Here is a 12,032-nt window from a genome sequence, read left to right as displayed (position 1 = left end):
TTCTCTGCAAGACAGAAACCCAGCATGAGTCACAAGGAAGAAGAATCTAAACTGGAGGTATTAGCAGGCAGCATCCAAAAGAAGCTCCCATATTGTTTCCAAAGAATGTGACCAGCTGGTCCCACTGCACAAGGCACTTCAGTAACAATCAGCTGAATCTAATGTAGCCAGAATCCATTTTTTTATTAAAAAAAAACCAACCCAAAACCCTCTTATTTTTGCCAGTAAAATGTTCCAAAAGTTATGTTTCAAGAGTGTAGTTTGAACATAAAGCTTCATTTTAGAAAGTCCATACTACTCTATGAAATCAGACTACCAGCAAGGATCTTCCCACAGTGTTCCAAGCATGCACCAGATGAATAAACACTAACCCAGTAAGGCATTTCACTAGACGGGGAGTGGAGGGGATAAATAAAAAGCTCTATTTTCCTGATAAGCAATGACTAGAAAACAAGTTTCTCTCCTTTGGAAATTAAGGAGTGAATCTAAAAGGCCAATTAAATACTGAGATGACAATCCTGACAGGACTGATTTAGTGTATTAAATGAGCCACTACACTTACTGCCCTGTGCTGTCAGACGCTTCGTCTATATCCACAGTCAAAAGTATGTGCTGAAGTTAGAGTGGAGTGGGTATAGCTGTAACACCTTTCTTATATAACCACCAGCTCCACACACTTGATAATTTTGGTACTTGATCCAGATCTAAATGCATGCTTAACGTGCTGTGATTTACACTGATGAAAATGATACAAAGTCCTTTGCAGGTCTGCTTAGTAGCAAACGCTCAGAATGCTTTGCGGACACAGGGCTTCAGCTCTTCCTAACAACAAAGAAAAAAGCAAAATCTCCCCAATGTGTATTAGCCTTACTATGAAAAAATGTACATTTTTCTGTATCTGGTTAAAGCAAATCCATTTTGATGCTTAAAGGTAAATTCAATGTTTTACCCTTTTTGATTACCCTTGTTTCAGTTTTCAAAGAAAAACTTCATGATTCACTAGGTGTCACCAGGCAGAGCTGCCCTCAAAGCCACCGCGGTCTATAAATCTGGAATAATACTTCGCACTTCACATCTAATTATCCGATAGCCTCTCCCAGACTGATTAAAAGCCATCATGCAAATCCAACATCCAATTAAATTATTCAGGGACACGAATTCCTGAATAACACGGTCAGATTCCTGAAGCGGGCAGTCAGTGTGAATACATTGTGTTTCAAGTGCAGACAAGCGCGCGTGGCACTTTCTCGTTCAGGGACTGTATTTACTGCAGATTCTGATAAAATTCCCTCATTGGGAGAGGTTGCAAGAGCACTGGAAAATTGTTTTAACATTCTCAATCAAAAATGAAGACAGTGGATTTTGTTTCATTTACTTAGTAACATTAAAAAAAATTACAACATGAGAAGAGTTACAGGCTTTGTCAAATCTAGCCTTCAACTTTCAGAGCCAAGTTAGTCACTGAATCAGAGGGACTTGTCTACCCCCTGCAGCATCACGTTACCTTCAAGTTACCCAAACCAGTCAGCTGGCCTATCGTTATGGCACATTGTGGAACAATATAGTTCTAGTCCTAGACACTTCAGAAAACCGCTAATAATCATGTTCTGAAACACGTTCACGAACTTCATCGTAGTCCTTTGCTATAGTCATCTTTAACCATTTCTTTATATCCACAGGTGAAAATACCAAGCAGGTTTTTGCATGCAGGTGGGAAATTAGATTTAAATGCCAAAATCAAAGACCTTGCTTGCTCAATAGCATCACCAGATCCCAGTTATAAGCCTGTTTAGCAAAGATCCCTAATGTGACTTCCACCTGTGATTTCACAAACTAAGTCAGGTTGGGCTCGAACAGCAGTAGCACGAAATCAGTGGAACCACACCTTTGCCAAACCAGTTGAAATACGGGATATACCAGGAGACAAACGATCCTTTTAAGTGATGCTATTACCCGAGAACACCTCCTCTCTGTTACTGTATCAAATAACAAAGGAATAACGATTTTTGCTCTGTGCTCTTGGTGGACAAGGTACAAAACTGCAGCCCTAGTAAAAATGAGGATTCCTTAAGAGTAAGGGTGTTCTCCACATCGCTTTAAGGCAAATCGATCTCAGATGATTACAGCCAGCCTACACAGCTGGCTCTTCAAGTTCTGGACGGATGCTGCAGGTTACTCACCACCTCCGGCACTCCACCACACAGGCAAGGAAGGTTTGCAATGGTAACAGCTAGAGTATTTCACCCACAGTGTCGCAATAGCAGGTAAAACAGGTCCTGTGTTATTTATATGCCTACCAAGTGTTTAGTGAAGCAAAGTGCTATATAACGCAGAAGAAATTATCTATCACACTGCTCCCCAAGTCACTATGCAAGCTTCTTCAACATCGTCGTATAAAGATGTAGGAAAACAGAATAAACTAGGGGAGGCCAGTACTGCTAGAGAAACTGAAATTACATCTCATCTTACCTCGGTAGTGAAGAGCTCAGACGTCGCAAACGTGCGTTCTTGTTTGATATCCAAAACCCTAGATCAAGTAAGGGATAAATTAGAGATCCCAACAATCGTTTGTCATTGTAAAACAGTTTCTGTAAGTGTTTGGACAGTAACTATCTTTGCTGCTTTCTGTGTTAGACGCTTACCCTATGCTGCAAAGGTGCTTTTGCATTGGAACAGAAATCAGTGAAATACAAAGTTTTTCTGAAATATAACAAGAAAATCCCCTTTGATTAATTAATTACTTACAGACATGCCTTCAGAGAACATTTGGAAGCTTGTCCAAATCTTTAATAATCTTTTTGCTATTCTGTGATTAGATTTCCCTACTATTACATCTACCTTGCATCTTCCCGAGCCAAAATCTCCAGTAGCTTTGAAATGTCTCCTGGGCAGTCAGAAAGCACAAGGGAAAATCTGCACACTCTGTTATCGAGGGTCAGGGCACGAGCTATGCACTGTTGCAGCAGATGTAATTCCAAGTTTCCGCTGCATATAACAACTGCCACTCTGAAAACAGAGAGAAAAATCGGATTTTTGATTAGCTCTTGTGTATGCAAAGGAACCATAAATCGCAGACCCTGTATTCAATATCGGCTGAAGACCCGCTAGCCCTTTGATCGATAAGTACTGCACATGTCAGAGCGGCCCCCGCTCTCCGTATCAGCTGTGGGCAGGCAGCGGGGGCCTGGAAGCTGGCTGCGTTAGTTAGTCTAAAACTTCATTTTCATTTTGCATTTCCTGGAGATTTGAGTTTTGTTAGAGATAATTAGCTGGAGAATTCTACGTCTGTTTCAAACTTTAAAAACGTGACATCATTTTCCCTGGAAGTTCTGAGGCTCAGCCTCTTAACAGTTAACTATTAATTAACTCCATCTCAAGCCTGCAAAATGGGTGCAGAAATGTTTGAAGATCAAGTGAAGAGCCACACGCTTAGCCCATGATAATCTCGCTCTGCAGAGTCAAACCTGGCCTCTTTAATCCAAACCATTGCATTTTCCCCTTTTATTTTAGTTGTACCGAACTGAAATTTGTTGCAGCTCTGTGCGTACTCTGTCAGCCTCTTCTGAAGAACTGCCTCAGCACTGTGTTAGCATACAACGCTGAGCTTGGAAATTTGATTTTGTCCTCAGTGCCTGTATGTTTAAATACATTCTGGACTAGGTCCTGCGCCAAGGCTCAATCCGCTTAAGTACTGAGTGCTCAAGCCCAGATGCAAGAAGGCACTTAGCCACACATTTAAGGCTAAGCACAGGGTAATCCCATTGACTACTGGGGCAGTTCTCGGGGCCGGGAGGCAGGTGCCACTGAGCGATCACAGAATACAGCCCAGCTCCTGTCCCACCACAGACTGGGCTGACTTCCACAGGCGGAACGAGAGAAGGCAGCAGGCTGCTAAGAGCAGGATGCGCTCCTGGCCGATGCGACCGTGCCTCATGGAGCTGCGTGTAACCGCCTTTCCCCCAGCCGTCTGAGAACACAGGAAAAGGCAAGATTTGTCAGCTCTCCAGGCTGAGGTCTGTCTTGTTCAACATGGTCTTCCGACCGGTGAGTGGTCTCTGCAGCCTGAAGTCGACGCCGCAGATAAGCCCACTGCCAGCACAGGGGCAGGAATTGCCTTGTCACTCCTAAAAGAAGTAGCTTCTCTTCATCTCCTGGAACCAAGGCACTCAACCCCGTGTTTTGGCCACAGTTCCCTGTCTGCCATAGCTACCGTACCTTTTACCCTTCAACTCAGGCAGCTTCCCCGCAACCAGCGCTGCAAGTCCAATGGCCCCTTCCGCATCAACCGTGGCTCGCTCGTACTCCAGCAATCTCAGCATTGAAATGAGGATGTCCTCCTCCCTGAAAGCAAAAGACTTGTGCCAAAAACCCAGAAGAGCTACCAAAAGCAGAAGACAATACATTTATGGATAACTGGTTTCCTTCCATCGTGCCAGGCCCACACGACCCCAGGGTGGTGCTACCGAAAGCTGTGCTGCTGGGGGTGAACACACACCTCTCTTGTTACTAACTGAAAGGCAGGATGGCATTTTTCACTAGAACCACTGTGCTAGCTAAACCCTAGTGGTAAGTATGTTCATCCAACTTGCCCCTCCTGTGAAGATCTAATTTTATTTTTTTTTGCCAAAGGCTACCTTCAAGTGTTGTAGAACACAAGGACAAATTTTGCACCCGGAGCATGACAAGGTACTAGCCCCAGGTGAAGTTTTGGCCAAAGGGGTCAGTCTGGGAAACGCTTTTAGTCATATGATTTAGTTTTGGGTAGTCCTGCGAGGAGCAGGCAGCGGGACTCGATGATCCTTTATGGATCTCTTCCAGCCTGAGATATTCGATGATTCTGTGATATGTGGGATTGGGTTCAGCGTCTTTAGTGCCCCTCTTGGAAGGAAAGGCACCCCACCACCGCCACGCTCTCACAAAGCGTGCATGATGAGAGCTCCTGCCAACCTGCTCTCCACTGGATGTGAAGGACCACCATAGCCTGGTGGCGCAGCACGTTTTCCATACACAGCAATGCTCACCCAGTACTATTCGTTTCAGTGTTTTTCTTCACCTACCTCACAGCAACAACTTTATCCACAAGTTTCCCAGTCAGCTGCAAAGAATTGCTGCCAAAGCAGAGTCCGCTCACATCTGCAGATTTCAAAAGGCAAAAATATGAAGCTGGCTGCTTTAGACAAGTTCAACATTTTTTAGAGCCCTGCCTGTTTCTTGCCCTTAATGAGCACAGCACACTGCTGTTTTTTGCTCTTCAGTTGCTTGATTTTTTTACATGACAAAAATGTGTTTGGTGACCAAGACCAAATCTCACAGGAAGATTTTGCCATTTTGGACCCCTTGAAGAAGATGACAATTCTTCACTGGCATAGTCGCACTGCAAGAGTGACCCTGCAGCCCCACGCTTTTCACTGTTCAAACAAGGGCTGAAGGCAAGAAGTACCTTGTTAGCTACAGCAGGACAGCTAGCGAAGGAGTAGAGGCAGGCAGAGCATACGGAAAGTTAAGAAGTGTTTTGTTCGTTAAACTCCCATTTAAGACAAAGCTTCCAGAGCGTCGAGCACCAGGTAAACAGGATATTCTTAGATTGCTTAACAGTTGAGGGTTTTTGAGCAAATGATGTGGAAACAACTACATCATTTATAAACACTATTGTTCTGAAAACAGTTTTGTGAGTCTAAATATTTAAGTACTGTATTTTCCTGCCTTTTCACAAACTAGTCTTTTACACGAGAGCTTTCCCGTTGATTTTCATTCGTTAGGATGCTGCTTGTGAGCACAATGGTCGTATTTCTATTTATTATTTCTAATTCTCATTTTTCTCATATTTCTAAGTATTCACCTGAACACTTCACGTGCACTGGAAATAGTATTGTACCCCAGGGTGGTGGTGGTGGAAATGTGGCAGAAGTTGCTCTTACAGCTTGAATTAAATTCTGACTCTTCAGAGATTTCCTTTAAAATATATTTGAACTGAATTAATGAGAAAATAATGCAGTTGAAGAAGTCAGTTACAACCTTTACCTCCAAAAGAAGAATGCATTTTCTTACCTCCATAAAAGTGATGATTACTGCAAGCCTGGTCTTCAATAGGGTGGCCAGCCTTCAAGGACTGTTGCAATACAGGGAAACTTTCAGATTCGACGCCCTGGGGAAGACAAGTGCTGTCACTTTTTTATTGATCCAGTTATAACAGAAGTCACCACCAAAGTAGACACAAAAAAAAGCAGCTACATAATGTTTCGTCTCCAAATTAACAATTAATTTCAAACTGCGTAATAACTGCGCTATCACTAAACTTATGCTGTGGCTTATTTAGGACCAAACTTTTCCCATAAGAAATTATTTCAGAACACAGCTTCATTTCAAAATAAAGCAAATTTCATTTGCTTTGGAAGAATCTTCCCATATTTTTTCTTAACTCCAGCCGAGGAGCCAAGGGACAGGAGGCTTCCCAGGCTCTCGGAAGCTCTTCTCCTAGGTGAAGCCCACAGGATCAGACAGTCCCTGTCCCCAGCAAATGCAGCCTCTGGCAGTGTATCACAGGTACCAGTGCAGCGTTATCGCTAGGTACCAGCGCCTTTTAAGAATAGCTGTGCAAAAGCTGCCCAAATGCAACACTTAGAGGTGAAAGGAAACTTACAATTACAGAAATATGTGGGTTGAGGTGTTTGAGTGCAGCAGCTGACCCTGCCAGCAAGCCACAGTGGCCTCCTGCAGGGAAAATCACTGCATCCAGCTTTGGCACCTGCTCGTACACCTCCAGCCCCACGGTTCCCAGGCCCGACAGGTAGACAGCACTATCCTCCCTGCGGGAAGGAAGGGCACAGCTCAGCAGGGTTCACAGGTGGCAACGCAACAACAGTTCAAGCTACTACTGTAAAGACACCATTCAGCAGAAAAAGATACACGTGAGAGCACGTCGCCAGCACGACGGGAGGAGGCAACACATCAGGACGCTGCCATCGGACAGACCGTGGTGTGCTGTTACCTGCTGGGAGAAAACTCCTGCCGTTGACAAACCCCCCAAACAGCCTTCAGGCCGAGGAGCACTTATCTCTGTTGTTACCAGTACAGGTGTTTAGGGAGCTGGCGAGGCAGAAGTCACGCTTCTGTGCCATTGCTTCCTTCAGCTTCATAAATTTTAAGTGTTGCGGTCCAAACTAAAAGCAAAGTCCCAAAAGGAAATCTCCTTCCTTCTCTTTACAATAGGAATTTGGTGTTTGTGATAAATGGGACTTCTCATGAAATTTAATCACTACGTTCAACCTCAAAAATAGCAAACAGATTGCTACAGAGTTCAGTCTTTCCACAATCCAGCGCCAATATCTGATATCTTCACGTGACTCTGGAAGGGCCTTTAGTTGTGCCAAAACCCTCACTGGTAAAACACTTTTAGGCAAAGGTAATACAATGAGCAGGATAAGGACAAGCAGAGTCAAAGACTGAAGAGAAGCCCACTGCACAGTCACACAATTGACTTGGATCTATTTCTAAAAGCTGGTTTGCGTTTTATTTAAAAGTTAGCAATGACGTACACATAGAATGATATATGAACAAAAAAATTATGAGATCACTGTATGCCTGTGTGTTCTGCTTTTTCTGGCAAACGGATAAGCAAAAAGAATTATACAGCCAATGACTTCACTTGATTTACTTGACCCAGGACATTTGGGTACTAGGAAGCTGTGCTTTTACTACTGTTAGACATGCACAGAGAGGCTCATTGCAAGAACACAGAATGCCTGCAAGGTGGAGACCAGGGCCCTCCTGGGGAGTTACCTCACATATACAGCAAACCACAGCAAAATCCTCAGGGCGAGAGTCTATATAACTACACAAGAAAGGATGGAAGGAATGAACTTACACTCCAGTAGCACAGCTAAAGACAAAGGCAAGAAATCATAGTGGAATGGGTAACTGAACCCTTGAATTTACTGGCTTTATCAAGACACTGAAGTAGCATTCTCCTCCTTCTTACATGTGACAAAATATATCGCTGGTCTCCTGAACCGTTTTGGAGCCTTATTCACAAATAAGATTCAGGACTAAGTTTGCAGAGCTGCCTCTTTCACGGTTATGTGGGAAACCATGGGGACCTGCAAAAATGAACGAGGACCTGGGACATTCAATTTACAAGTAAAACTTCTCGATCAACTGAAATTTCTGCCTGAAGAAGACTGCTCTGGGCAGGGAGGTGTATTAGCCATTTGAATGAACGTTTCAGATAATCATGCCTTCCTTGCTAACACCTAGTTAGAACACCAGCTCACTGATCAGCCTGCAGCTTTTTATAGTAATACGGGTTATTTTATTTGCCCTATGACTGATTAATTTTGCTTTCTGAAAGCAAACATATCTCTTTCAGTATCATATACCATTGAAGGGAAACCAAGAAAAAGGGCAGATAAATCTAAAGACTGTAGATTTAAAGAAGCATTTTTGAGCCAAAGCTAGAAATTTGGCCATTTGCCTTCTGAAATGTGCAATCAAAGGTGGGCCGTCAGGCTTCGGTTTTCCAACAAATTTTGGCATGTCAGCTACTGGGTACCACGTTCCCCCATTCTCCAAATAGAGGGCTCGAAAGCTATCAGCTGTCCTTCCTAGAATAACAGACTAACCAGATCCCAAATAACGAGGATCAGGTCTGGTCAGTATTTGGATATGGAGTTACACAAGAAAAAACTGGCCTCACAAGGAAGGAAGGTGTGTAATTCAATCTGTAGCACTCTTATTCCTCTGTTTCACAAATCAATCTTCCCCACATCATCCCAGAGGTACTGTGTTACTTATAGGCAATAGTCGCACTGATTTATAACGAGGTCCTTAACATCTATGGTTATTAAAAAAAATCCCATGTTACCTAAGGAGCAATTAGGTAGGCTTAATGATTGAATGCCAACTTGGAAAATCACATTTCCTTCCTGGAATCTCGCAGGAAGTTGCACAGTCGGACCAAAAGTTTCTTTCCTCTAATTGAGCTCTTGCATGACCATTTTCATAGCACGGTATTTTAATTGCACTCAAGAAATGGGAAGGACTGACACCGACACACCCAGCTACAGGACACTACCCGTGCAGTCATGTAACATTGACTTCAGGAAGGAAAGAATGAATTGGTTAGGGAGATCGTGGGATGAAATTGCTATAGATTTTGTGCAAGCTAGAATTACACTGAAATAAAACTACATTTCAGAAGTTCCATTCTGAAGCACAGGAGGTGAACTGATGTTTTACAGACAGCTTTGGCAGGTAGCGATGAACAGAAGAAGACTGGCTAGGCGTACGTGCGTACATCTCCCTGGGAAAGCTCTCCCAGTCTACACCTAACGAAATATGTTACAGGCATCCTGTTACGAAAAGGCTCACAATTGTAGTGGGGGTTCCCCACCCCACCCCTCTTTTTTTTTTCTCCAGAGTGTGAAAAATTGCATCTGCAAGGTTTTACTTAAACACGGTAACAGACTGAATAACCCTGCTTCTTGTAACCTAAAATACCTGCCACTTGTAACCTGAAACCTGAAATAAATCAGAGTGCTTCGGCATTATTCATAGTAATGTGTACATTTACAGTGCCTCACTGCCAGATGCTGAAGTCTTTTATGTGCATTGTCCCTGGAGCTTCATGAACCTGGAGAACACCTACCTTATGTAACACGAATAATTATTTGGGGAGGAGGGGAAGATTAAACATGAAATTACAATACAATAGTTTAGTTCTTAGGTGCAAACGTGATAGCTGATGCAAGAGTTAACACATCGATTAACAAATGACTGTCAGACAGTCAGAAATCACAAAGTTACAGAAAGCTTGGTTTTCAGAGAGCCTGAATGGGTTTAAAATTCAGTGGGATCTAGGGAAACTCATTCCCTCAGGTTTCTTTAAAAGTCTCAGTCTGGGACAAGGTTGTGCCCGCGGCAACAGGCAAAGCACACCAGCCAGCCCTGTGGGTCACTTGCTGTCGGCAGAGCTCACAGTGGAGTTGAAGGGTACAGTTTTTAATACTTCCTTCCCAAGCAACCAACCAGGAAAGAAATGAGGACTTTCTCCGTTCCGTCCATTCTGGGATATTCTTTCCAAGAAACGCCCCTCACGATCACCAGTTTAGTGCGGTAGGTGCCCAGGAGCCGAAGGGGAACGGGCGCTCACTGCAGCAGGTGCCGTACAAACACGGAGTTGTGGATAAAGCCTGCACAGGGGCAGCGATGGGGAGGGAGTGGAACATTCCAGCTCAGTGCATGAGAGGGACCTTCGGCTACCTCACACTAATGAGTCACCCCTCCACGCTTTTGGAAAGCTTACTTGAAAAAAGGCAAGGAAGAAGAAAAAGGAAAAGGGAAGGGAAAGACAGAAGAGACTGCAGAGAGAAAAGGAAAAAAAGGGAAAAAGGATCCATTCTAAATATTTTTGCCTGTCTTATTCTAATTATGTCTTCATTAAATCTGGTTTGTCCAATGACCTCAAATAGTTCAAACTTAAATTTACACTCATCCTTAGCTACTTTAAATAGATGTGTGAAGAAGCCTCTTATCATCTTTTTTCACGGCAGAATCAGTTTTCTCAAAACAGATAGGCAAAAATTTCCCAGCATTAACCTTCTCTTGCTCTACACTATGCCACTGAACCCTTTGCGTTAAAGATCAGCTTTTACCCATCTTACTCCAAACAGAGAGACCAAAACTGAATGCTAGTCTTACAGCTTTCTGACAGGGCTCACAAAGAGTTAACATATATCCATTATCAAAGGAGCCCAAATAATTCCTAAATAGGAAGTTTGCCTCATTTGGGGGAAAGAAGAGCATTTCATTTTGGTTTCCACCCCCGTCATAAAAAGATTCATGATCTGTGCCTAGGAATATGTATGTAACTGTCCGTACTCCAGGTAAGGGGAATTTTTTGATGACCTGTGATCAAATTTTAATGAAACGAATTATTTTTGCAGAGCTGCGTGAGCATCTAATCTGATCTTTCTAAACAGCCTGACTTTCCACTTACTCTTCGAGGTAGAGGTACCCATTCTCCTGCGCCAACCTTCTTGCGTGCATCTGGGAATCCTTAGCGGTAGTGCCATAGGATATAACCATGGCACCGTACTCACGGCACATTTTCACTCTGGCCGGGGACGTGCTGGTTGACATGATGACGAACACTGGAATACGGAGCTCTGAGGCGTGGTAAGCAACAGCCATGGAAAAGTTACTGTCCGAGGCCACAATCACTCCCTTTCTTTGCTGATCCTAAAAAACAGGGTTGCTTATTGCATATTATATAGTGTCACAAAGTTGTCCTTTATGATCCTGGATCATTCTAATGGTCTGACTTACTTATTTTCCTTTACTAGCTGATCATATTCTGATATAGCATATGCATGTCTGGTGTGATCTCAGGACTTACAAACCGAGCTGAGAGACAGCACAAGATCAGTCCCTGCTCCTGCACTCCCGTGGGTTCAACTCTTGTCCCACTGGAACTAGCTGCAAAACTCCAGCCAATCCAAGAGCTGCTGTCTGACCTCTCAGAGCTGATATCTGGTCCCTCTTCCCTGCCTGTGTGAAATTTTTTTCATTTCAGGTTCCCTAATAGAAGTATTTATTCATATTAGTACAGAAGTGCAGGAATAACCACTGTTTCTGGGCTGCTGTATCATGCCAATTATAATTATTATTGTTGCAGAGACTCAATAACCTCCTACGGCAAATGATAAACGAGCTATTCATCTAATGATACTGAAATTCATTACAAAATTAATTGGTGATCTAGATCTTTCTCATGACCCATTGTAACTGAATTTCATCATCACTTAAAGTCTGGTGGTTTCAACATGTCAGAACTATAGTACACATTAAAACACTTTCATCTAAATGCTGCAGAAAACCACCAATGTTTACATTTTGCAAGCTTTTCTTTGAAATATTGTTAAGTATTTCACCAGCAGATCAGCCAAGCATATATAAAGTATTTTATATTCAGATACTTGCAGACTATCTATGTTGTTCAGCTCAATGGTTCAAAAGGCAAGAAATGCTGTGATTCC

At 43.1% G+C, this 12,032-nt stretch overlaps 1 protein-coding gene across 4 annotated transcripts in view; it reads right to left on the bottom strand.

The window, feature by feature from the left end:
• The window catches only part of LOC101921879 (putative threonine dehydratase), a 52,037-nt gene that overhangs the window by 8,675 nt on the left and 31,330 nt on the right, over positions 1-12,032 (bottom strand). For all 4 annotated transcript variants that reach the window (XM_055797797.1, XM_013304116.3, XM_027795548.2 and 1 more), the window contains 7 exons: positions 10,994-11,235; positions 6,641-6,806; positions 6,049-6,145; positions 5,058-5,133; positions 4,216-4,341; positions 2,839-3,006; positions 2,470-2,527 (listed from right to left, as the gene is read on the bottom strand). In XM_055797797.1, coding sequence (XP_055653772.1) covers positions 2,470-2,527; positions 2,839-3,006; positions 4,216-4,341; positions 5,058-5,133; positions 6,049-6,145; positions 6,641-6,806; positions 10,994-11,235 — 933 coding nt within the window. The remainder of the gene's footprint in view (positions 1-2,469; positions 2,528-2,838; positions 3,007-4,215; positions 4,342-5,057; positions 5,134-6,048; positions 6,146-6,640; positions 6,807-10,993; positions 11,236-12,032) is intronic.

This window comes from Falco peregrinus, chromosome 1 (genome assembly GCF_023634155.1).
Source record: "Falco peregrinus isolate bFalPer1 chromosome 1, bFalPer1.pri, whole genome shotgun sequence".
Taxonomy (NCBI): Eukaryota; Metazoa; Chordata; class Aves; order Falconiformes; family Falconidae; genus Falco; species Falco peregrinus.
Note: the sequence above shows the minus strand (reverse complement) of the source record. Positions and strands in the feature narration are given on the sequence as shown.